Source organism: Cryptomeria japonica, chromosome 5 (assembly GCF_030272615.1).
Source record: "Cryptomeria japonica chromosome 5, Sugi_1.0, whole genome shotgun sequence".
Taxonomy (NCBI): domain Eukaryota; kingdom Viridiplantae; phylum Streptophyta; class Pinopsida; order Cupressales; family Cupressaceae; genus Cryptomeria; species Cryptomeria japonica.
Window position 1 is genome coordinate 160,100,628 of NC_081409.1, and position 27,469 is coordinate 160,128,096.

Genomic DNA, 27,469 nt, shown 5'->3' on the forward strand with positions numbered 1-27,469 from the left:
AAGGTGCTAAGGATAGTGTGGAGTTGGCAAAGGCGAATGGAATTCCAAATGAAGATATTCTCTTACGGGGGAGCACAAGAGCAAGAGACTTTGATGGAGGAGTATATTATGCATCTACAGATAGTAGTGTTCCTGATTATGGATTACCGGATGAAGTAGTTAGAGAATATGTTTTTAACTCTGATATGACTTGGAGAAGATTAATTCGCACTGTTCATGAACAAAGTTTGGCGATATTAAAATCTTCTCAAGAGTTGGTTGTAGTATGAGCCTTGGAATGGAGATGCAGGGAATGTTACAGGCTGTGCCGGTTGGACTTCACGGGGGAGATTGTTGGGTATATGAAGCCCAACAGTCACATGGCTGTTTGCCTTCCCCAAAAGACTCTTCATTTCATATTTGATATGTTTATATAAATGGCTGTGTGCAGCCCATAAATGATGTACTGTGTAATTGGATATTGGTTAATAAGAATTCTCCCTGCATTTCTCGTGGACGTAGCCACTTAGTGGTGAACCACGTAAATAGCTGTGTCATTCTGTGTGCTTGTCTTAATTTGTTTTCAGCTGTTCTGTATTCTTTATATGTTTTCTCTGCTGAATTAAACTAACACTAATGGAGTCCCCTAGAAGAAAGAAAGCTTCCAAAAGATACAAGGTTCTAGGACGCCTACTAAAGGCTGGAACTGGAACGGTCCAAATATCAAAGCAGTTACATGACAATTAAAATATTCATGTCAGTTCGTGGAGAGATATTGAGAATTTGATGCATAGAATTTGCTTATCAGTATTACTTCTGCAATTCTGATTTACAAAACGCAGCTTGACCATCTTGGTAAGGTAGCACTAGTAAAAAGTTACTGATCCTAATTCATGTGTGAAAGTCTCAGTTTAAAATTTACTTTTTAAGTCAATAAACACCTCAAGTACAACCCTGATTTACTGTCTAACAGGAATTCAATAAAATTAAATTTCCAAGGAACCGTAACCCATTACTCTCCATCTCATCTCACTATTAAGAAACATTGACCCCAGCTGCTGAGAGCAAGGAAGCGAGTTCCCCATTTTGGTGCAACTCCAATGTATCTAGGAAGCAATATAAAATAGCAGTTAGGACACCAGTCATGTTTTTGACAATTCATGAGCCACCAATATGCAAAGGGACAGAATAAAACACATGGTGTAACAAGCAATTAAATAGCATGCTCAGAAAATAAATGCTCACTTGGTACAGATAAACTTTAGCAAACACAAATAAGTATGAAGGTAAAAGAAGCACACTGAATGTGCTGAAGAATCTGAACCACATACTAAGCAAAAGAATGCTGTGGCAATTAATAGAAAAGTAATTTCTTCTAAAGCATCACTCTGACACATGCATAAATTTTAGATAGTGAAAATTTAAACTCACCACTGCAACCTCCAATGTGCTTTCCACCTGCTTAGAGAAAAAAGAATTAGAATCTCATAAAGTTTGGATATGATCTTTCAGAAAAAAAATTAATTTACAGTAGATGCAATATTTTCTACAAAAAAACGAAGTCTTTTATTAACAGTTACAAGAAAGCTGGTTTTAGGATTACAGCTCTATACTACGTTCTCTTTGAAATGTTTAAACAAAGAAACTCAATTGGTCAAATAAATATCAAAGAATAATATATAAATACGAGTGGTTTCTTCATCAACTGAAATGGTAACATCAATATAAAATTGAAGAAACTAAGAAAACATGAGAAAACAAACCTTTTCAAGCAGTCAAAGTAGCAAAAAAGCAAGAACATGAAGAAATGCCAATCTAAGACCATCAAGCAAGTAGCAGATCCAGTGGGAACCAAAGCCTTGTTCTGATCTTTACTTGCCACCAATCATAAACTGTGTGAAATGTGAAGGGAGACTAAAGAAGAGTCAGTGTGAAGCAGGAGGGTGGGGTACCAAGGGGTATAGAGGCAGTTTTGGTAAGGATATCTATCCATATGGAACTTTAGGAAATAAAGCTTCCTCAGTTCACAACCTGAAACGTTTCCTAGGCCATGGACGCCACAAGCCATCCTACCAAAGGCCAAATGTAAGTTTACAGAAAGGAGTAGGATATTGTAGAATATTTGGATATTTCTTCAAAGCTGTAAACAATATTTGCTATAAACAATCATGAACGAACTTAATCTTCTTATTCATTAAACATTCGTAAAAAAATTTGTACACTAAATCAGTTAAAACCAAAGTTGCACGGAAACAGATATGGATACGGATACAGGTACAAATAGGAGGCCATTTTTTGAAACCTCTCATTTGGATATGGCATTCATAAAAAACATATACACATATAATTAACACAATTTTCTAAGTTATTAAAGAAGATTTTCATTACTGTGAAAGCAATATGGACACATAATTGTGACATATTCCAAAATACTATATTTAAATATAGTTCTATAATTAAGACAAAATTCAAATACAAATTTAGTTAAGAATGTAATTCAAATAATTTAAAATACATAAATAATATATACTATTCAAATTTATCTTTTAAATTTAAATTTAAATTAATTATAAATTTAAAAAATTAACAAAATATAAAATGAAAATATTATATATGAGCATTATTTAATTTCATGGTAATGGTGATCTATAAAACAATTATATAAATAAAAAGCTAAATAATTATAAAAAAGTTATATATATTATAAATACAAAAAAAAAAAAATTAAATTTAACTTTTAAAGGCTAAATGAAACACATTAAAATCTGATTAAATAAATATGTTTTAAGTTGGAATAGATTACATAAATATTAAATTGATTATATAGTTTAAATAAATTAAAGTTGAACTATTAAATATTGATTCTAAATTGTATAGCCTAAACTTCCAATTCTAAATTTTAAAGTTTTGCAAATTTTGCAAACATTACACTGTGAACAAAGGGAAAAACGCAGTGTTCCACGAGGACGCGCCCCCCCCCTTTTTGGGCGCGTCCCCCCATCAGAAACATCTCGGGGACGGGGGGACGGGGACGCGACATCCCCCGCCATCCCACCACCGCCACCCAAGCGCCGTCGGGACGCGGAGACGTCCACGCGTCTCCCGTGGAGACGTGGAGACATCTCCTTGGGAGACGTCTGGGCGTCTCCCAGAGAGACATGGAGACGCCTCCACGTCTCACGTCTCCTTGGGAGACGTTTGGGTGTCTCCCCGTCCTTCAAGAGACATGCAGACGTCTCTCCAAGGATGGGGAGACGCCCAGACGTCTCCTGTCGCCCCCACTTATATGCAATGTTTAAAATTAAAATTTAAAAAAAAAAGTGAGTTTTTAAGTTTTTTGAGGGTTAAGGGGTAACTCTAATTGGACGTGGGCCAATAGAAAAATAACACTCGACGCCTTTAGAAAATAATAAAAGTATTTTTGGCCTCGCGGGGCGTTGCCCCTCGACCCCGCCCTGTATCGCGACAGGGAACACGCAAGGGGCGTTGCCCCTTGACCCCACAAGGGGCGATGCCCCTTGACCCCAACTTGGGGGCGTTGCCCCCAAACCCCCGTTGAAAAATATAGGGGGAAACCACGCCGATAGAAGTAGGGAAAATCTAACCTCCGAGTTTGATTAGGCTCCATATAACAACACAGCTTAGAAATCTTGGTATTTAGATTTAGTATTTCAAATTTCCTATAGTCTCATTTGAAATGTAATTCTTACACTGTAATACTGTCATACATCTTTTCAAAACTAGTTTTTCAAGTACTATATGTATATGTATAAGTATATGAGCACCACCACCCCGCCGCCGTCCCCAAATTTAGGCCCTTGGTCCCCCTGTCCCGGAAACGCGTCCCCCCCCCCCGTCCCCCCATCCCCCTGTCCCCAATGCTCGTGGAACACTGGAAAAACGTGAGTAGGAATGGAGCAAATTGAAAAACTCATGCAGTACCCCCAACGACCAGAAACCCCAAAAAAATTGTGCAAAGAACTTGCCGAAATTCTTTAGAACAACTCTCGGAAATCTAAAATCGAAATTGTAGTATCAGTTTTTGCTGCGGACAGTTATTTATAAAGAAATTGTTTTGATTCTTTTAGGTGAAGTCTATAGTTAACTAAAGATTTTCCACACTCGCCCTTTTTTTTTTCAGAAATTGCATGCCAGCGAATCTAGCACAAGTGCAAAAGCAGTAAGTCTTTAGAAATGGAGGGAAAAAAATTTATGCTGTACAGTATCCATATCTGTACCAGGTATGACGTGTGGTGTTTCTAGTAACCTTGGTTAAAACACAGTATCTTTGGAGACATCAATATTTGATGCAAGAGCATTGAATCCACAGGCAATCCTACATCACCCAAAAAAAACAAAAAAATCAAGTATGTTCGTTCAGTTTTGATCTAGTTTTGGTGTGTTTTCAATTGGTTTTAGTGTTTGCTTCACGACGCAAATTTTCAAGTTGAATTTTGGTCAAATGATGATGACATCTTGTTAAATGGCTTAATGGGTATCCATAGTTTCAATTTTGTGAAAATTGAAACAAAATCAGCTGAATTATACCAGATCTAAGGTTCGGTCTTAATCAAGAATAAGTCATAGGAACAACTGGTTCCAGGAAGTTTTGGAACTATCAATAGATTCCAATTCCTACTAAAATTGCCGACCAATTTTTGAAACTAGGCTTTTTGCAAAATTCGATTCCACCCTAGAGTATAGCCAAAAGGGTAGCAAAGTTATGGACGATCAGAGGTTTGGGCCATTCGAAGAACCACTGAAACCATCGACTGGTTCCTAGTTCCTAGTCTAGTGCCAAAAAGTTTCCAATTGGAGTGTAAGTTCCAATTTTTTTGTTTCAACCCAATGAAGTGATTTTTCTAAGTGTTTACATTGTTTCCTATAAGGCAGGAACCACCAACAAGACCTCAACACTAATAAGTTTTCATAAAGTGCCTAAGGACCGCACAATTCTCGATGGATTGAAAATCTCCAACAAAGGATAGTGGTAGTGGTGGAACTAGTTCTAAAAACCCCTAATGATTTGGTTCCCACCCTTACCTCCAACAAAATAGAACAATGACAAAGGCTTCAAAACTTGGTTTTTAGGACTTCCTAGTGAGCCTAAAAGCCTCGACAAAAAAGAAGGATTAGAGTTTCAAATGGGTTTAAAACCCCAACCAAGAGACAAAGGACCAAGGAATTGTGAAGGTCGAAACCCAATGAATGCAACAAAGAGATAAGTTAAACATTTTGGGACTTTTCCAAGAACCAAAACCACTGATAGGGCTAATTCCTAATAGGACCAAAACCCCTAACCAAAAGGCCACATAAGACAAGTATGAGAAATTTCCTACAGAGGCAAGAAGCCCCAATAAAGTGTTTCGTGTTGGGTTTCTACGAGCTTAAAAGTTCCGACAAGAGGCAAATGAGATTACTTTGAAAGACTCCTATCAAAGCAATAATCTCAACCAAAAGAAACTAGTTCCTAGTTTTTGGAAAATCACTAACAGATCAAGATTTGATTGTTAAAGCAAGCAAGTGCCTCCAAGCTATGTAGGAATTGCCAATAGGAACACTCAAAGTGTTTTGGAGGACCATTTTAAATTTTAAACGACAACACATGGATGAAGGAGATGAAAAGAATGGCGATCATTCAATTCCATGATGGATGGCCGATAATTTGAGTTCCAGCAAAAGAAGTATAAAAGAAAGAAAAAGAATGATCATTCAATTCCATGAGGTATGGCCGACAATTTAACTTCTAGTTAAGTATCGACGTTAACTTACTAGTTCCTGACCGTTGTGGCACTCCCTGGTTAGTTCGTGATGCTAACATCTTCTATATCAGTCTGCTGACAGTGGTAGATCAGTTTATTTTGGAGGGCTTCATGAGGGGAGATGGTGAGATTTATATTTTATGGTTGAGCAGATTTTCTTTCTCATTGCCTAGGATTGAGTCTGGCAATGGGATTGCTACCAGTTCCTGACCGTTGTGGCACTCCTTGGTTAGTTCGTGATGCTAACATCTTCTATACCAGTCTACTGACAGTGGTAGATCGGTTTATTTTGGAGGGCTTCATGAGGGGAGATGGTGAGATATATATTTTATGGTTGAGCAGATTTTATTTCTCATTGCCTAGGATTGAGTCTGGCAATGGGATTGCAGATATGGATTTCACTTAGATGCCTTGGGGATTTTTTGAGGTTCCATGAGAGGAGAATGCAATTTGCTCATGTTGGTTTCACAATTATGATCAAAGTGGTGCAGCATCAACATTGTGATTCTTTTCTGAGACTAACTTGGAACTCTGCGATCTCATTGGTTTGTAGTTCAACGGCAATTGGGAATGTGAGAAGTAATATTGACTTTCTGGAGTTTACTCCTCTGGTGCATCGGGTTGGTTCTCTCGAAGAGCAATTCTCTAAGTTGACCTAGTTTATGCAGTATTTGATTGTTCATTGTTCTTACATTACAAGATAGCGCCTTGAGTAGAGCTACAGATATACTAGGTTAACTTGGGACCATGCAATCATTCTTGGTTTCAGCCTGGATCAGTCTAATGATTGTGGGATTGTGTTGGCATTTCTTGAGGACAAAAAACAATCTTTGAGAATGGAGAACTGTAATGTCCCAATTTTCGAGTTCTCTTGCAATGTAGTTGACATTTGACTTTTCTGGGTTTGTGTCAACGTGGTCAAAGCGGTAATCTGATGTTACCAGTGCACTTAGATAGTTTAGTGGAGCTGTAGGACTCTTTTGGATGCGATTTTTGGCTTTTGGTTTGGGCATCAAGATTCTTAGGAGCATCTATTTTTAACTTTAGGTTAGGTCTGGTTATCTTCTTGCATCATTGGGATCACTCTTGCACAATCATTTTTTTATTCTAAGGCTTTTAGACCATTTTCACTAATTGGGTGTATTATTGAGCTATATTTAACTATGTTACCCTGAGTTTCCAGGACAGGGACGGGGGACGGGGGTACGTGTTTCCGGGACGCTAATTTTTTTTTACCAATTTTGGGGACGGCTAGGAGACGGCAAAGGGGACGGCTATATAAAAATAGGGAAATCTAAAATATATAGGGAATTTTAAAATATTCATATGAAAACATGGATAAAACATGCACATATACTGTTGAAACAATGTAGCTTCGATAAGATAAATGATTAAATAAGAGATAAATAAAGTCTCTCATTCAATCATCTATCCTATCCATAAATCTACATGCTAATGGTAGACATCATAATCATCTTTATAAGCATTTCTATCATCGATCAAGATATGATCGTATTTGCTATGCAATGATTTCATTTATATGCTGTGATTGTAATCGGTTCTGCATATCTAACAACTAGCTAGTTGTGCACGAAGCACTTAGGGAAATAGAAGTTGTGACTAATCTATTGTGCAGCAACACTTATTTGACATCAAAACCTACTCTAGTATATACAGGGTGTTGATCATACCTCAAAACCAATGCTTGGGGTGAATCCCAATGATGTAAGGCCTGCTCCAAAATGCATCGAATTTGGAATGTTTTCAGGCCTACTTTTAAGAGTGTCCCATTCCAGCACTATGTCTCCTTGGAAATTTCTTGGAGATGCCTTTTTGTCAAAAGAACTCTTCATTTAAGCTTGATGTTGTTCTATCTTCCTCATGCCATCATTCTTGGTTTCCTCTAGCTCAACTAACTGAGCTAATCTAACTATCAAAGGGCCTTCTTCTAGTGTGTCCAGCTGATTGGCTAAATCAAGTGTTGGAAGCTCAAATGAGATAGGAAGCCTTGCTTCTTTAGCATATACCAAATTGAAAGGTGACTGCCCTATGGACCTTTTGAGAGTGATTCTATCAGCCCATAAGGCTGATTTCAACTAAGTATGTCAGATCCTCTGGTTACCTTCCATAGTCTGTTTGATGATTCTGATCAAATTTTTATTTGTTGACTCTACTTGGCCATTGCTTTGCGGATAGTAATTGGAAGATGTATTCAGATAGATCACCTTCTTGACAACCCAATCAGATATTTTGAAACCGACAAAAGCAAGGCCATTGTCTGAAATGATAGACTCAGGCACTCCAAATCTAGCAATCAAATCTTCATAAAAAACTTAAAACAACAGACTCAGTGGCTTCTTTGAGTGCCACTATTTCAGTCCATTTGGTGAAATAGTTTGTGGTTGTGAGAACCCACTTATAGCCGGCACTGGATGGAGGGTTGATGACTCCAATAAAGTCTAACCCCCACTTCATGAAAGGTTCTTCAAACTGAATTGGTTGCAAAGGTAAGGCTGTCAATCTCTCTTTGCCAGCAAACAAGGCACATTCTTTGCACTTCCTAACCCATAAGTGTGCATCTCTAAAAAGACTGGACCAATAATAGCCACCCTTCATCACCTTAAGAGTTGTTGCTCTTGGTGAGAAGTGACCTCCAGTTGACGCCTCATGAAAATCATGCAACACTTTATCAACTTGGTTAGGCTTGATACACCTTAGTAATACACCATTGAAGTCTTTACGAAAAAGAACACCATTAAGAAGAACATATGGTATGGATTGAAGTATGAAATACCTCCTTTTAGCTATGTCCAAGCCTTGAGGACAATCACCAGTTTGCAAAAAATGAACCATTTCCTGCACCCAATCAGCAGTAGGGGCAAAAACATCTGCCTGTTCCTCATCTTGCAATGTTAGGGCAGCTTCTTGCTCATGCTTTGTACTGCTAGTAACACCATCAGCAAGTTGTTCACACAGCCCTTTGCCCCTAACCAGCTTGGTAACCTGGATCTTAACATCATATTCCATTACCTTGGTTACCCAGCCAGCTCTCTTATCACTGAGATCCTTAACAAAAATTCTTTCACGCTCGGATGAGCAACCATTAGATTAATACTATTGTTAGACAACATGTGCTTGAATTTCTTTAAACTTTTGATAACAGTAAGTACATGTTTTTCTACAAAAGTGTACCTTAGTTCATAATCCTTTAAAGCTTGACTGAAAAAAGCTAAAGGCTACTCAGAACCCTCATCATTTTGCTGTACCAACATAGCAGAAATAGAATCAATACTACCGTAAGCATACAAAGTGAAATCCTTAGAAAAATCAAGATTCAAAAGTGTAGGTGCAACTGCCAGTGCTTCATTAATAAGCTCAAAGCTCCTCTTCCCCTCCTTAGTCTAGCTAAAAGACACGTTCTTCCTCAACATAGCAATTAGAGGATTTAACAAATCTGCAATGTCAGGGATAAATCTCCTGACAAAATTGATCCTTCCGATGAAATTTTGCAAACCTTTCTTGTGTGCTGGTAAGGGGAGAGCTAAAATTGCACTGATTCTCTCAGGGTCAATAGTAATTCCATGTTTAGAGACCAAGTAGCCAAGCAATCTGCCCTCATGGACAGCAAATACACAATTTTTGGGATTAAGTGATATCCCAAATTCTCTGCATCTCTCGAGAATCTGCCTCAAGTGGTTTAGATGATCTCTAGCTTCCTTGGCAAAAACTGTGATGTCGTCAAGGTATACTAAGACAAACTTGTACATTAAGCCTTGAAAGACCATATCCATGGCTTTCTGAAAGGTTGCCCCAACGTTAGACAAACCGAAGGGCATCTTCTGGTAGGCCATAGTCCCCCATTTTGTAGTGAAAGTTGTCTTAAACTGATCTTCCTCTTTAACAAAAATCTGATTGTAACCAGAATAACCATCTAGCAAGGAAAACCTTTCTGATCTTGAGACTACTTGAAGTATCTGTTCCATAGAGGGCAAAGGATGACGATCTTTCAAAGAAGCTCTATTGAGGTCATGAAAATCTATGCAAAGTCTAATCTCTCCATTTTTCTTTCTAACCGGTACAAGGTTGGAAACCCATGAGGTATGCTTAATAGGAAATATTATGCTACTCTCAATCAGTTTGTTCAGCTCTTTCTTCATAAGAGGCTCTAACTTAGGATTCAATGGCCTCTACTTCTGCCTAAAAGGTTTGGGGTTAGGCTCAAGCTCTATAGTATGTTGGGCAAGTTGAGGGTCAAATCTTTTTATGTCACTATATTCCCATGCAAAAACATCACTAAAACCTTGAAAAAGTTGAATAAATGCTTGTTGTTCTTTTGTTGTACATACCTTGCCCAGTTTAAGTAGCTTACCCTTGAAGACTTCAATCTCTTCATAATGATCATGTTGAACTTGTATGTTGGCCTTGGGTTTCATGGCTTCATCATCAATATTGAAAATAGACTCTAAGGTGACTAAACCCTTTGGCATCTTGTGTTTCTTGAGCTGAATGATTTGGTCATTGTACTGGTGTTATAGTCTTTCTTGGTTAGCATGAGAGAATTCAGCTTCCTCTCTAAGGAAGCTCACAATCTGCTGGTCACTTTCAAACACCTGCCAATGAATATTGTTATCTGGTACAGCAGGCCTAATAATAACCTTAACATGCTAATGGCTACTATCAGTACCAATTTCCTTGGGAATATCAAACTCAGCTCCTATAGCAGCTAACCTATCAGCATGTTTATTCTGATTTCTGGGTACGGATACCAGATTAAAAGCATCAAATCCCTCCAAGAGACCCCATACCCTATGGTTATAAGACTTAAGCAAATCATTCTTTGTAACACAAATGTTTCTTACCTGATTAGCAACTAACTCACTGTCCCTGAATACCTTCAGACAGTTAATACCCCTCTGCCTTGCCCATTCCAAGCCATGGATAAGAGCCTCGTATTCAGCAGCATTGTTAGTACAGCTGAAAGAGAATCTAAAAGTTGAATAGTACCTCTCACCCTTCAGGGAAATAAGCATGCATCCACCACCGGCACCAACTCTATTCTTTGAGCCATCAAAATACAGCTCCCACACCTCATTGTCTTGCTGATTATCATCATGTTCTGTGTTTTTCTCAATATTAGGCATAAAGAAATCAACCTCATGCATCATATAAACACCAAAATCAACCTCTTCCAACTGCTCACATGGACCAACTGCCTGAGTCTAAGCTGCCCACTCATCAAGGAGGATATCCGGTATGCCTTCGGTCGATGTATTACCTTCTTGAACAGCAGGTTGTTCCTCATGTTCACTTGCAACCAAACTGGCATTAATAGGGGGTGGATTATACGGCTCAATATGATCTTTGGCTATGGGTTCTAACCTTATAGTGACTTTTGTGCCATACCTAGTCCTAAAAAGCATATGAGACCAGTCAGAGGAGAGATAGCCACCTATCTTGGCTGTGAAATCCCTAGATAAACATATGGCAAAAAGAGGAGGGAGTTCAATGATATAAATATCTTGTGGGATAGAGAAATCTGGGCAGGCATGCAAGGTCAGGCTCAGACCCTTTATCACACCTATTGTATTGACAACAGTCCCATCCAGTTGAACTACCCCCTTTTCAAGTGGTTCATACGCAATACCCAACTTGTCAACAATTTGCTTGGACATAACCGAACTACTAGCCCCTGAGTCTATCATGCAGTTATGTACTAAATGGCCTCCTATAATGACAGACACATAAAATGGTGGGGGCTTAACCTTTGAAGCTTGTTGTTCCTTATCATTCACTGCAACATTGGTCAACACAGCCTTGGCTTTATCTCTATTAAGCTCTTTAGATATGCCTAAATTTGACAACATTGATTGGAAAAAGTCCTTTTGGCCACAGATACTCAAAGAATCCCACATAGACATAATAGATACATTCATTTTCTTCATATGTTCCAGAATATTAAAAGAAGATGTACCTGACTTAACTTGCACCTTAGGGGCAGCAGCATCACTCTGAATAGCAGTTGTTTGAACTGATGGATTGGGTTGCTCCTTGCCTACCAAAGGCTCACTTGTTGGCAAAACTCTGACATTTCCAGCACTTGATGGGCCAGCAGCACCTTGATCCACATTTGGCACTTGATGCACATGAGTTGGACTTTATCAGACTATTGCCCTTCATCTATAGCACTTTTCTTAGACCTTGTATAGACTATAGCTGCTGAATCGGGCTGATTGACACCACAAAATTCCCCTCTTTGCCAATTAAGAAGCATTGTCTCAAGTTGTTGACCCTCTTGCTGCTGAATAGAATCTTTAGGAGGCACATCTGACTGCACACTTGAACTATTTTGGACCATCAAGGCCTGGTTAATCATCCCATTTGCACAAGTACTTTGGTTATGGCGTTGATTACAGGGAAAACACCAGTCAAAGTCCTAAGCCATATTGTTCAGAGTGGGTACGAGCTCCTTCGAAGAGCTGGCAGCATTAGGGTTATAAGCCTGATAAGGTTTAGGGTTGTAGGCTTGCCTTGGGCCTTGATTATTTGGCTGATAAGGTGGCCTATTTGACTGGTTCTGCTGATAATTAAACTGAAATGGGGGCTGATAAGGCCTAAAACCTTGATTTTGCTGCCTCTTCAAGTTTACTATCTCGCTGCCAAACGTTTGCAGCAGTCCCTTAATCTCTTGTAAATCATTAGACTGCGCTGGAAAGGTATTCTCTTGCCTAGCAGACTGAAAATTTGGCACTGGCAATGCTAGTGCAGCTGGAATAACAGCTAAAGGAGGTACTTGCATTGGTATGGGTGGCTGAATATAGACTGAGTCTATCCACAGTTTAAAGTTGATTGTTTGCATTGTAAACCTTGGAGGTGCCTTATTTAATCACAATGTTTAGCATATGAGGTTTCTTTGTTCAAGAGAGCATAGAATAATCGGTATCTTCTTTTGTGTTCAAGGTGTCCTAAAAAAAACATCAAAGATGAACTCTAGATTGTGGAATTAAAGTGAAGGTATCTCAAGTTTTTATTTTGTACCCTCCCCTACGCTCGATAGAATTACCACAAGAAGGAAGGCGAGAACGCTGGATCATCAACTGATTTTGCAAAAGAAAGGAAGCAGTTCACATTCAAATCAACCGCAAGATGGAACCAGTATGAGCTTTCAAGTGCTAAATTTGAGAAATGCTAGATCCCTTATATGTTAAAAATCCAAAAAAGAAAAAAAGTTGAAAATATCCATTAAAAAAAGTGAAAATTTAAAAATCAAAAAAGTCAAAAAAATAAAAAATTGAATATATATATATTTCTCAATGAATAGGCAGTAATTTCACATTTCTTGTGCCCAAGAGAATCGTCAAGTTGATATTCGTCAGCTTTTGTGGACTTTGAATGCACAACTACATCCACGAAGTTTGATCGAATTTGCATTACTAGGAGAATGTAGAATCCACGACACAACTGAACAAAACGAGCTACATTGTTTGACATTCCTATCAAGGGTTAAGTTAGCAATGCAAGGAAAGATCTTCTTTTGGGATATCTCCAAGACAAAGGTATTCGTCAACCCTGACAATTTCAATGCTCCACGCTTTCACAAGATTCAAAGGGTTGATTGAGAATTTACTTAAGCCTTGACGATGAATTATGCTTAGAAAGTATGTTGCTACCTCGGTGGTGTAGGATTCACAATGCACCCCATTCAAAATTTACTTGCTCATTATGTCAAGAGGCCATCCACCAAGTCAAGTACCAATGTGGATTACCAAAATCAACAAACAAGTGCATCACTGACAAAATTTGGAGTGCATATCTTGCAGCTGAGGAGTATAGAAGAACAAAAGAAGACATACAGCATCCCCTTTTTTCATTTCTACTTCATTTTTCAATCATCCCAATAAAAAAATTTTAAGGCCATAGCCACCGAACCCCCACTTCCGGACCACAAGGGAACAATATATATTGATGTCCCCCAAAATGACCTAAAAAATCCCATCCCCAAAACACGTCCCCCCATCCCTGAAACTTGGTTGAACATAGTAAATTACATAATCGATCACTAAATATGGCAATACCCTACTCCTTTTGTCAAGCTGTATCTTATACATAAACATGGGTGCTAAGTACTTACAGCACTAAGTAATATAAAAATATTTTCTCATACCCACAATTCTTCGCATTTCTTTCTACATCATTAATTTATATTACTACTATTTATTCTTCACACAATTGACCAGCTACAACCATTTCAGTCTAATCTATAATAATTGGTATTGTATCATTTATTTTTAAATCACATTGTTGCTTTCACTTATCCATTAGAGAGAACAGGGATTTAATCAATACTAACAGTTTTGAATTGATCTTAAAACCAAGTCTAAGCAAAGACTTACTGCGTGATGGAATAAAAGAAAGAAGGAAGCCATTTTAGGCATGCAGATGATCCTAGTGCAAATGCTTTCACATTTATAACAATATATCCATCTTCAAAATCTTGTCTTCTCTGCTTTTTGAAGATTTTTAGAAGAGGGAACCTTTTCAATGTTTCAGTGTCCATGCCTTCAAACTTGAAAAGGTGCCTCACTCAGTCACCTGAATTTTTAATCAAGGATCCTTATTTCTACTATTACAGTCAAAATTTCAATGTTCAAACCTACAGAAACACAAGGGATTGCCCAAAAGAATCATTGAAATCCTAGGAACAATAAATCAAAGGAAAAAAGCATGGCTACATAGAGAGGGCAGAGGAACAGGGGTCAGAGATGCAGGACCAAGTGGTGGAGGCACACCTCCATGAAACATAGGCTCAATCGACCCCAAAGAGTGCTGCTGCTTAAGTAACTTCAATTACGCTGCTCCTTAACTGACTTCAATTAAAAAATAAGAGGCTTTTCTTACCAATAAAGATATTTGGTACTGTTGATTGCCCCGTTAGTGCCTTTAGTGCATCTTGTGCTTGGAATTCTCCAGTCCCTGTAATCAAGCATGTAATATACGAGGTAAAAGAGATTTATATTCTTTGGTAAACATATATATTCTGTTGTAACAAAATTGATATATATGATAAAATAAGAAGTGAAAAGAAATCCCTAACAAGATCAACATGCATAGTGATACGAAAGTACTGCAGCAATCAGTAACAGAAGAAGAGAAGAAAAAGATATCAGTTAGACATATTAACATTGAAAAGGGGTAGTGTAGTACCCATATCGAAATGAACCTTTTCACCTTTTGTCAATAGTACTATTTTACTTCATTTTGGCTATTTTAAGATGCCGTTCACATCATTATTGTGATCTGGGTGGATTTAAAGTCAAATAAACACTGTACGATGTCCTCATTATCAATAAATTGCAGGTACAAATCAAGAAAAAAGGAAAAACTGATTCGGGGCCCAAAAAAATGCAACCAGATCAAAGTTTCAAATTCTCCTCCAAGCACACCGTAATGCTTCAAAATTAATTTTGTCCAAATTTGATGAAAATTTACAGGCACATGAGTTTTCTGATCTGAGTCTACTAGCGAAATCAGATTTTATAAAAAGTAACCCAGGCTCAAAGTGCCAAAACACTCTGCCAATGTGCTTTGTCAAGCAAAAGAGGAAAGTGAAGTTTGAAAAAAAGAGTCAAGTCATTTTGAAGAGTGGCTTTCATAAGAATCCACGAGGTGATTTATGTGTATACAGATTCGGTCATAAGGTTTCCAACATTTACTTTTATATCAAGGTTGCTAGACACAGCAAGAGGCCTCTTATGCTACCCAAGTACACTAATGTCAAGATTATTTTACTAGAATTGAACAAAAATTTGGCAATGGTTCATTCCATCTTCAGATACATGCACAGAGAGAGGCTACGGGTGAAGAATACTCAAGTATACTAAGAGGGGGGGTGAATCAATATACTAATTAAATCTACTCCTTTTAAAAGTATCAATACACTAATTCTATGTACAAAGTAAAAACACATAGAACATTTAACTGATTTTTAGTTTTTAATGAAACTCAAATGAAATGAATTCTTATATGTATAATGTTCCTTTTTGCAATTACTTGTAGGCAACAACCTACTAGAGGCACCAACCCCTAAACTAATTAGTGAGCACCAACCCACTGGAAGCACCAACTCCCAAATCTGATTTTGTGAGCACCAACCTGTTGTGACCTTTTTCACACATCGCCCCATTGCAAATGGGGACCCCCCTCGTTTTCACTCACCTGATAGTTTGCTTTAAGTCTCTTGGCAGTGTCATCGTGACTTTCCCAATTTCAAGTGTTGAAGGGCAATGCAAATAAAACTAAGTCTCTCCAAGTTTATAGCGCCATCATTTTTAGGGTTTTTGTCTTGTTAGTTCTGAAAGAAAAGGCTTGAGTTGAAAAATGAATCTTTCAAGGGCCTACCAGTAAAATTTGAGCATTTTTTTAGAACTTTCTATTTTTAGAAAGTCTATTTTTAGAAAGTTACATTGTGGCCCTATTTGACCTAATTTTGCAATTCGACAAAACTTTTTATTTATAGCGATTTCTAATTTTAGAAACAAATAAACGTTAACCATGCATGGAGCAGATATCCAGATTCAAGTCCAAAACAACGGAGATCAAATGTAGAGCATAAAAAGTTAGTGCAAAATGGAAAAATCCTCCTCTAACCCAAAAATACGCTTGAGTGGAAAATCCACCCCAAGGAGGAATTTTTTGCGAGGAAAAACCCTTCTCCCTAGCAAAAGTGCACCCAAGGAAGAAATAAAACGGACATAAAATAATTAATATTTTAATACGTTTTTAAATAATTTTATGGGGTGGGGTCCACACATGGAGGAAAAATTAATTATTTTTTTGAATAAAACTAGCTATCCCTAAATGTAATTGGTTGTTTTCCCCTTTTATAGACCAATAAGATGAAGAGGTGCGAGGAAAAATCGCGTATAAAAGTAAATTGGAAATTCAGTTTAACCTCAACTTGGGAATTCAAAGCCAAAACAACAAGTGCGGTTTTCAGAAGGAGAATTTTGGGCGAATCGATCAAGGCATTTTTTTTTTCATTTTTTTTATCTTGGAATTCTTTCTTGGCAAGGTTGGTTATTTATTTATTTATTTTCATTTGGAATTCTAGGTATGCAATCATTCCAACCAAAACCACGCTATGGACTTGTACATTTTTCCTTGCTGTCAAGAATTTTAAATTTATATTTTATTAATCCAAGCAATGAAAGATTATAGATTATAGGATGGATTAATAAACTTTTCAAGTTATGATTTTAACATTTTTTTATCCTTGGTATCCAGGAAATTGAATGGCGGAAGTCAAGGTCGCAATGGAGTCTAGACAGGCACTGATCAAGAAAGAAATGAAAGGATTTCTTCTTGAATCCAAAATCCAACCAAAGTGGGGAAATATTGGCGACATCAACTTCGGGACATTGAACTTAGAAGATTTCAGGCGAAAGGCGTTCAGGTGTGATGGCATAGTTCCTTCAACAGTGGTGCGAACAATAGTTCGAAGTGGAATCGTCCAGGCAACTTAATTTCCTCCTTCCATCCAGTGTCCAGAATTGATCGTTGAATGTGTGAAACACTACAATCCAGAGAGAAGAACGATCTCAGCTCCTGATGGCAAGTTGTTGGCTAATCTCACTCCAGGAGTGATCTTAGAGGCATTTGGAATCACCACATACCGCTCTATGGAGTATAAGAATAAAGAGAGAGCGTTGAAGTTATACCATGTAGGAGCTGATGAATGTGCAACTGCTGTCAACCGTAAGTGGATGGAGAAACCTAAGCCTCATCATTCTAAATTGCCAAAACAACTCATCAAGATGGATTTCAGGCAGGAATACAATGACCTAGAGGTGCTAATGAACAGACTCATGGGAAGTCAGCATGCCTACGCCTATGAACCATGGATGTTCTTCTACATTGCAGAAGTGATACAAGGAATTAGAGTTATAGACTGGTCCAGATTGATAAGCGACAACTTGGATGAGCAGCTCGAGGACTTGGAACAAACTCGTTCCTTCTACATGGAATCATAATTAGTCTACAAGAAGTATCATGGACTCATATGCCAAGGACCGATTGGACTTGGTGAAGGAAAGTTCAAAGTATATGAATGCTTTTCAGTTACAAGTGACCAACACTAATCATTACAGGAGAGTGAATGATGCATTTTCGATACGTATTGTTGGGAGTATGCAAGGATGTTTTCACAAGAGGTTATCCTCGAAGGCTAGGAAATTGCTAGAAAAGTATGGCACATGGTTCATTGTAATGTCCCCTTTTTAGCAGACATGGAATTCTGGACGATAGCCTATCATTCCTGACCCTCGTAGGCTAATGAGGATGGTTAGAGGGTCTTCTAAGGATTGTTTCATCTCCAACATTCAAAGATTTATGAATTTGGCCTTCGTTCAATATCATTTGGACTCTGTTTGCCATACTTACTATTTATAGTAAGTCAGAAGTAATAGAGATGGACCCTTTCTATTTTTAGAAAGTGTATTTGGTCACATGGGGAATTATGAGGAGAGGCTCCTATTTCAGACGGCATGATAAAATGTTGTGTATTTAGGGAGATATTAATATTTTTGTGGCCAGAATAATATTAAATCATTAAATGATTAATAATAAAGTTATCAATTAACTTTATAATTGTTGAAACAATGTAGCTTCGGTAAGATAAATGATTGAATGAGAGATAAATGAAGTCTCTCATTCAATCATCTATCCTATCGATAAATCTACATGCTAATGGTAGACATCATAATCATCTTTATAAGCATTTCTATCATCGATCGAGATATGATCGTATTTGCTATGCAGTGATTTCATTTCTATGTTGTGATTGTAATCGGTTCTGCATATCTATTCTAGTTGTCATATGACAACACTAATTAGTGTTGTCATATGATAACTACAATAGTTATCATATTAACATTTTTTGCTCTTATACCGATCCATAATCGGGTTGCATTTACCATCGATTACCATGAAATAGCATTAAGAATAAACCGATTAGTGATCGGTTAATGATAACTAAAATTGCATTAGAAACTAACCGATTCATTATCGGTTACAATGATAATCAAACCACATTAAATCACAAACCGATTGGCATCGATTATCATTTGTTATGTATCGGCATTTATATTAACCGATAGTTATAGGTTTGCATTATGAAGAGGCACCACCCTTGATCAAGACATATCTTGATCAGACATGTCATGAGACATGTCCGATCAAGGCATGCCTTGATCTTACAAGGCAATGCCTATATATATGTGCTGTGAAGAATGCTGGAGAAATATCGAAATCAATAAATATTATCTACAGCCACCTGCAAACAAAGAAGTTTCAGTTCATAATCAGAGATAACTAGAGAGCATACATTAATAGCATTGAATATTGTCTAAGGAATTAAAAGAAAGACAAAATCCTTAACATTCCACTTTTGAACATAAATTTGAATACTTTTACAATAATAAATCACTTAAGTGAGGGTCTTGGCATCATGAAGAAGGGGACCAAATATTAATTAATGTGAGAGCTCATTTTCCAAAGTTTGGAGGCCATTATTATTAATTGAAAAGTTATATCAATTTTAATGTTATTATATGCTTTTATGGGGAAATTCAAGCTTGATGAAGAAGATATTAAAGGGCTTCATGGAGAGAAAACGATTCATTCTTTGGCATTTTGATAAACTTCTTTTGAGAGCATTGAGACGAGGTTTTTTGCGTTTCAGCTTGATTAGCCATTGGAGAACGGACAATCTTCAGTGTGCGACCATTTGAGGGAGTGAAATATCTTCTGAATTTGGTTTACAGGAGGGCTTCACATCGGGAGTCCATTTGGAGCTTACAGGTGAAGAATCAACATAGGGTTTTGAAGCAATTTGAAGGTATATCTATTGCAGACCTATGTTTTTATCATTGGCAGCCATTATCAATCAGATTCCAAGCTTTATTTGCTGCTACAGTACCCGTGAATAGTGATGCTACAGTGCTCGTGAATAGTGACGCTACAGTGCCCGTGAACAGAAATTGCTACAGTACCTTCCTTTTGGCAAGGGTTTCAGAGTATACTTATTTGCAGATCATAAGTTTGAAGATTATTGTTGAAGAATATTTGACTGTTGGATGTGTGTCATTCTTCTTCAGCACGTGGGGTTCTATAGTTGCTTCCAGAGACTTCAGTCATCCGGGTACAGAGATTAAAAAAATTTCAATCTTTGCTTGTAGAGCTGAAGTAAATATATTGAAATATTGCATGTTAATGTAATCTGAAACAAAGTGTATCAGATCTGATATAATGGTAATAAAAATTCATTTGAAGGGTTGAATTTTTATTATTTGTTTGTGCAAGTTATCGGTTATCATTTCTATGTATTGGTATATGTTTTGGAATTGCAAATTATTGAGATACAAACGAAACAAACACATATACACTCAGAAATCAGAACTTAAGCATTGCATGCCAGCCATTTGACGAAATGTCAAAAGGTCAAAACTGAGTTTTTGGAGCAGAACTGGTAAGGGTTCCTACATTCATCCAATTTCCCAAGTTCACGTATATCAAAGTCCAAGGGTTTGATGGTAATCCTCTTCGGTTACCAAGATACCCAACTGATAAACTAATCTTACTGGAGGTAACAAGATAGTTAACAATATATGACAAAATTCAGAAGAAGAAGAAGAAAAAACAAGGATTACAATTTCCCTTTATCATGGGAGATGCATATGAAGTTTGTCCATCACTTTTAGCAGTCAAGAAGTCAGCTGAGAAGTAGTAGTTCTACAAACTCGCCACATATATATCAAGGGCAAACTTTGATCCTTATAACAAGATCAAGATTGTGGATGGCTAGAGACGTCAGCATAGAGCACACATGGAAGATTATTGGGCAAATGACAGAGATGATTTTGAGATTAGAAAAAGAATGTTTTCCAGACTGCCACTGAAGCTAGTCCGAGCATGTGAACTCTTTCCAGTGTCTGATCAGTTAGGAGAAGATTAAAATAGAGTGCACCCAGACTTTGAAAAAGAAAAGAACAAGCCAATTTTTCAACCAAATTGGACTGATCCAAAGATAGCCGATCTTGATGCCTTGCCAAGACTAGTGACCAAAAGAACCAAGATATGACTTGAAAGGCAGGTTAGCAGATTCTAGGCCCAAGGTACTCAATTGACATATGATTTGATGGGTGATCCTGAATCGCGATCCACTCAGGATGGGATTACTGAGGAAACATAGGATGATTTGGCTGGCATGAACAAGGCCAACAGGAAAATAATAGTCAAAGGGTAAGGAGATTGTCGAAAGTCCGAGTTCAAGGAAGGCAAAGAAGCAAAATACACCAAGTATAGGGTCAAACTCAAAGAAGCAGAAGACAGTGACACCTAAGTCATCACCAAACAGTTCTCCAAGCGTAGAAGAGGTGGACCTATTTACGAGAGAAAAGATATCTCGACCCAAGAATGAAAGCCAAATGGAGATTGAATCTACTGTACCTAACAAGCAAAGTGGGAATGCTTCCTTGGAACCTCCTCACCAAGGAAACGGTGAACAGGAATCTCGTCAAGATGAAGACTTGGACATCGTGAATTTCTTTGACCAGCATGATACGACAACAGAAGCGGAAGGTTTGGGGAATCCCAATTTTCCCTTTTCCAGCGAAAATTTCCTTGAGAATGACACTTTACCAAGAAAGCAAGAACAAATGGAAATGCATAATCAATAGTCGAAAGTACCAATGTGGTTAAAAGACCAAATGAGAAAAGATCTTGAAGAAGGTGGTGATCTAGCGGGAGTATTGGAAGAACTCCTCGGACGGATAACCAATTCAGAAGAAAATAAGGCAGCCAAGAAGTTCTCTCGATGGACAAGAGGAGGATCGGGATCAAGAATTCTACATGTTGTAGTTCCCAAAGTAGACAAGGGATAAAATCACTCCAAAGGAGTCTGAAGTAACAAAGATTGATTTGGGACATACTTCAAGAGCCCAAGCCATTGAAGATTTTGATGACTCCACTGAAGCATTGAAAGATAAAATCGAAAAATTGGAAGGAAAATACAAGAAGTTGAAGAATGATCATAAAGCCTTAGGTGGATATGTGCAGCGCCTAATGAAACCGATTATACAAGAAGATGCGACATTTGTCCCACCCACTACCCCTCCAAAAGAATCGGTTGAAACCCTTGAAGAAAAGAAGATAATTGCTTAGGGAACTAAACACTGGTTGAACAAAATTTACAAAGAGGTGGATATATTCATTAAGGACTTAGTGTAGATGTATAGCAAGAATCTGACTATACTCAATTTAATCCAAGATATTGATCATGCTTGGGAAGACACTCGTATCTACCAAGACAAGACTATCCCATGCCTAGGAGCATTGATGGAGATTCCTCGAGACACATTGATGAAAGGAGGGGTAATCAAGGAAAAGGAAGCATATGACTTCTCCAAATGGTATTAAACAGTGATATTAGGAAAAGAAGCACTCGAGAAGTCAAATGAAGAATCAGCCCAGCTAAGGAGGATACTCAAATAAATTCATATGGAAATCCTCTCCTCAACAGAGGAATTATTTGTGCAATAAATGGGAGATAAGGAAATGACTACAAATAATTTGAAGAGCAAGGTCAAGGAATACGTTTTCAAGGACATGAGTTTTTTCTCGAGGAGTCGCTATGGTGACATTTCCATATTCATCAGTTTCATGAACAACATTCAAGAAATCAAGCCAACATAGGCGAAGACTCTCAGTCAATGTGAAAAGGATACCACAGTCATGAAGTACAAGCATGAGACTACAAGTGTCTCTGTAGATGAACTTGAGATAGTGATGTCTAGGTTCATTGAATTTGCCAACAAAGAGAGAGATAAGGGACACTTACTTCTAGATAATGAATTGTTTGATGCTTAGTTCACACTCAGTTATTGGCTTTTTACTCTAGTTCTTTTTGCATAAAACGTGGTTATTTACTTTGAAATCCTAATTAGGGTTTGCTCTCATTGCCTCTTGAAGGCCTATATAAAGGGATTTACCCCCTCATTTGTAATCAAGAGAGATATTATGAAATTGTTGTTGAAATACAGCCAAGATAATAATAATTCATTCATTGGTTCTTTGGTGAATATTTGTGTTGTCTTGAAGTTGCATGGTCTCCTATCCTTCAAAATAAACTAGAGTTTGTTTCTTTTGAAGTTGTTTACTGAATGAAAGATCTAATAGTATTGATTAGTGGTGAAATCCTTTTGCTCATACCTTCAGTGAATAGATGATTTCTTTTTATTGTGTAAGGTTAGTCTGAGCTTGTTTTTGTAGATGTTTAACTCAAAGTTACAGGACTCTACGAGTCCAAAGGCGCGTCGACTCTGCAAATCTAGACGACCCTGGACTCGGACTCGATCAAGTCTAGCTGGGTCTGCTTAGATTCACCAAATTTGTCACACTCGCCAAGTCATGCGCCTAAGACTCCACCGAGCCCAGCAAAACCCATAAAGCAAAAAAAATAAAAAAATGTTTGTTTTAGTTAATTATTGTTGTATCTTTGTGTTTGAAGCAATGAAATGTTATTATGACATAAACAAATTTCAAATCATTTAGGTTTATGAGCAAACCATTTCCAATCAGAAAATACATTGTAAGAAGAACTAGAAAACCATTTGATAAATTGCCTAATCAATTATAAAGCTGAATTGGAGCAAAAAGTTGGGTCAAAATTTGGTAGGCTCTTTACAGTGATATCAGGGCAGAGTATCATGTCAGCATGTTTTTATTGTAAGCATGGCATCATTTTGTGAAGAAGAGCTGGTCAATAATTTTTTTAATGCGAAAACTAAACTCGAACATTTATCTCAGCCAAAAAGATGTAATTATTAGCACTATAGAGGAAGGTAGAGGACTATTTGCACGAGGAAACCCATTGGAGGACCCCTAGCCCGAGGATGATGTGGATGAGGATGTTGATGTCATTGAGGCTCAGCCTGAGACAAAGGCAGATATTATGGTTGCAGAACGTTCCAAGACCTATCTTAGGGGCACACGTAGGAGGGTTGCGGCATTGAGTGATCACTGATATTGGCTCCTCTGAGCCTTAGACTTCTAGGCTCTAGCTTTTATGTTGATATATGTTTTGAACTTTTGATGCCATGGATTTAATATTTCATGAATTTTGTAGACATTTGACACTTTATATTTCTAATGCGTTATTTAGTTTAGCTTATTTCCTTCAGCTCAAGCCTTAAATTTGCATTTATACTTATGTGATCAATGTATACATGTGTAAGTGTTCAAAGTAGCTTCTATTTGATGAGATTATTGTGTCTTTAAAGTTTATTTACTATAGGATGCATGAAATAGGTTTTAAATCCTTAAAAATCTATTTGTCGAGTCTTCGCCGACTTTTTACCGAGTACGGGCACCAAGTCCAAGTCTGAGTCTTGTAACTATGGTTTAACTTCTATCCTTAGATAAATATCGTTCATTTTGATGGTAATTATTCAAGGTATGAAAATCATAAGCACAACCTTTTAGGATTGCACCCACTTTGTCTAGTTGTTTCTTTCGGCAAACCTAAGTGTGGTTTGATTCACCCAATCAGTCACTATCTCTTGAATTCTTAAGGAGTAGAATAGAATTCATAACCCAATCCTTTTTCATTTTTTTTTGAATTCCATGATCCAAAATCAAAAAAAAGACTGCCTTCATTGCTATATCTTACGTATCATATGTTTTGGAAAGTGCATTGTTATCAAAGAACAACAAAACCGTAAGTCCCCCTTGGATTACCAGCACACATCATACCAAATAAGCTATATCCATCATAAAGTTGCAAGTTCGTAGGAGCCTTGGAATCACTTTTATGAACTTTTCAATCTTAGCATAAAAGGCGATTTTGCTCAAGAGAGGATAAAGTGTCTTTGGCATTTTTATTCTGTGTTGGTGTGGTCATAAAACACCCATCAGCACAACCCCCAAGGGTGAAGCACCAACTTCACCCAAATGAGGCACCAACTTCAATACACAATTCTGCTATAATCTCCTTATATTTTCTTTTAATATGCTTCAAAAGTCTTCATAAATGTCTCCTTTTCAATATGTATGTAGTTTTGTCTTCAAATCTGATGTAAAGTCTTCAACAAATCTGCTATGAAGCATTCATAAATCTGTCAAAACTGATCACTTTGAATTCTTAAATCTGCAACATAATCTTCATGCTCTTCCCTTTTAATAAATTACTCATATATAAAGCCTTCTCTTAATCTGGTATAGAGACTGGTAATCTTTAGGGAACATATACACAGTTACTAGTTTCCTTTCTTATTCTCCTTTTATACACATTATATTCACCTTACACACATCCTAAACTGATTTTAATTTGTATGTATATCTTCTTCTTACCCTTACGTGGAAGGGTTATATACCTTCATCTTACCCATTTGTGAAGAGTTATGTCTATTGATAATAATCACCAGTATTACTATTGATTACAATCACCAAACGGTTTTATAAACAATGATTTATGATTACCAATTAACATAACTAGATGGTAATATACACGTTCATAAACTAGATAATAATATTATCTAAGTAACATCGATTGTAGATTGCTTGCTTTCAGACCTACATCATTTCTTTTCGAACCTCATATTGTGATTATAAATAGATTGCAATGTGAATTGCCGTATGAATTCTGTCATCTGATTCTTTTGGTATTGAGCATGATCTCAATGCAGTTTATAGTCTCTTAATACTGATGTTTAATTCAATACTTAGAATGAAGTTAATCTATATATTTCTTCTATGGTCTGGTCATTTATTGACTGATGTTTAATTCAATACTTAGAATGAAGTTAATCTATATATTTCTTCTATGGTCTGGTCATTTATTGACTGATGCACAAATACAGTCTTGTCCATTTATCAGTTCTTATAACAATGCTGGTCTGGTCTTGTTCTTATATCAGTTCATATAACAATGCTGGTCTGGTCTTGTCCTTACAAATATGTACTCCTTCGCACCATATCAATGCTTTATAACGTATGTGGTTTATATACAAGTTTATTTGACATCAATGACAATTTTTCAACAACAGGTGGCCTATTATTATTGGTCATTACACCTACAGTACAAGTGATGCAGTTGAGGGTGTTGATACAGAGATTGCTATTTATAACCTGAAGGCTGTTTCAACTTTGAAGCCATTGGGAAAAATTCTGCTTATGTACCACTAGAAGATGTTTTGGCAAATTGTGCCAATGAATTTCAAGATAGAGAAACAGATTATTGCCACCTTCCTGTTAACTAAAATTAGATCCTAAGTAATTTAATTACCTTGCATTTGTAGAGGACAATGAAGAGGTGAGATCAGCTACATATGAACAGAAAAGATCACCACAGCTCCATTCTCAATAATAAATTGAGCTGATTCATCTATTATTTTCTTAGGGCAAAGAAGTGAGAGAGAACTTTAAAGTTTAAATAACTTCTAAGCAGATACAGAGATGAAAATAGCAAAGCTCAAGGAAAACAAGTTTATAGGTGCATCTTCCTCTAGGGTTCCAAAAACCCCTAAGGTTCAACCACATCAACAAAAAGCAGCAAAAAACTTATATGATATGGCTCCATCTTCAACTCCATAAATTACTCTTTTGATGGAAGTAGAAGAAAGTCATGCTAGCAGGGTTGTTGTAGAAGCACAGGGTGATGCACAGCCCAAGAACAGAACCAAGATTTGCAAAGTAAAGGATAAAATCTACACAACAGATGAGGCTTGTTACCCCCACACAAAATGCTCCAAAACCACTAGATAAAGGCAGTTGATTAGAATCTATTGTTACTACTACAACAAAAAAGAGGAAATCTTTTGTCACCTGCTTCAAACTCTCTCTCTCCTACTATTCTTTTATCTGGGATATCACCCACTCCTTTGCCCTCTCCCAATCTACCTTCACCTCTACTTCCAACACACCCACCCACCACCTCTCAATCCACTATTCATATCACCACTCCCCACACTATTCTACATTTGTAGGTACTTTCTCCTCCACATTCAGCTAAACAATTGTTTGTAATGTAGGGAAATATTATTTGCCCTATAAAGTCATATTCTTCAGATCCACAAAAGGGAAAATCACAAGAAAACCAACAGGAGGCTCTAGAGTGGTCAGTTAAAATGATAAACAGAGAGGGAAATAGTGGAAACGGCACCACTAAACATCAAAGCAATTTCATTCCTATTTAAGGATTCTCCAACAAAGAGGAAAAAGAGAAGAACCATGTTAAGAAAGGGTGATCAGGGAAATATTTTTTCCCAAACAGTCATAGTTCCACCGGATACAAGTATTCAAGATGTGCAGCCAACAGAATACATGGTCATAGAAACCCATTAGATATAACAACTTGAGTGAAAGAAAGGATGAAAAAAATGATGGAAAGAGAAAAGCTAAGTCAAAAGAACAGATCAGAAAATAGACAAATTACATATAGCACGTGGTCAATCTGATCCCAAGCACTTCTTCAGCCGCACCAGGTGTGAAAGATTCTATATGTACACAGCTCAATAAGATTGCATCATAATAGGGTTCTGGAGGCTTCAAGCAAAAAGTTGTTGCTAGGGCGTTGCTAGAGGGGGTGGGGGGTGCTGAAATTAATTGCATTCAACGAAGTTATGTGATAGGTTTGACACTCTGGAGCAAATATGGGAAACAGTTCAATCTAAAATGTA

The 27,469-nt window shown here is 37.2% G+C and overlaps 1 protein-coding gene across 1 annotated transcript in view; it reads right to left on the minus strand.

Moving 5' to 3' along the window:
• Nucleotides 1-754: 754 nt before the first annotated feature.
• Nucleotides 755-27,469, minus strand: part of LOC131072707 (monothiol glutaredoxin-S10) — a 55,862-nt gene continuing 29,147 nt past the window's right edge. The window contains exons 3-5 of the mRNA XM_058008948.2: nt 14,637-14,711; nt 1,411-1,437; nt 755-1,085 (exon numbers count right to left, since the gene is read on the minus strand). Of these exons, the coding sequence (XP_057864931.1) occupies nt 1,015-1,085; nt 1,411-1,437; nt 14,637-14,711 (173 nt within the window). The 3' untranslated portion in view covers nt 755-1,014. The remainder of the gene's footprint in view (nt 1,086-1,410; nt 1,438-14,636; nt 14,712-27,469) is intronic.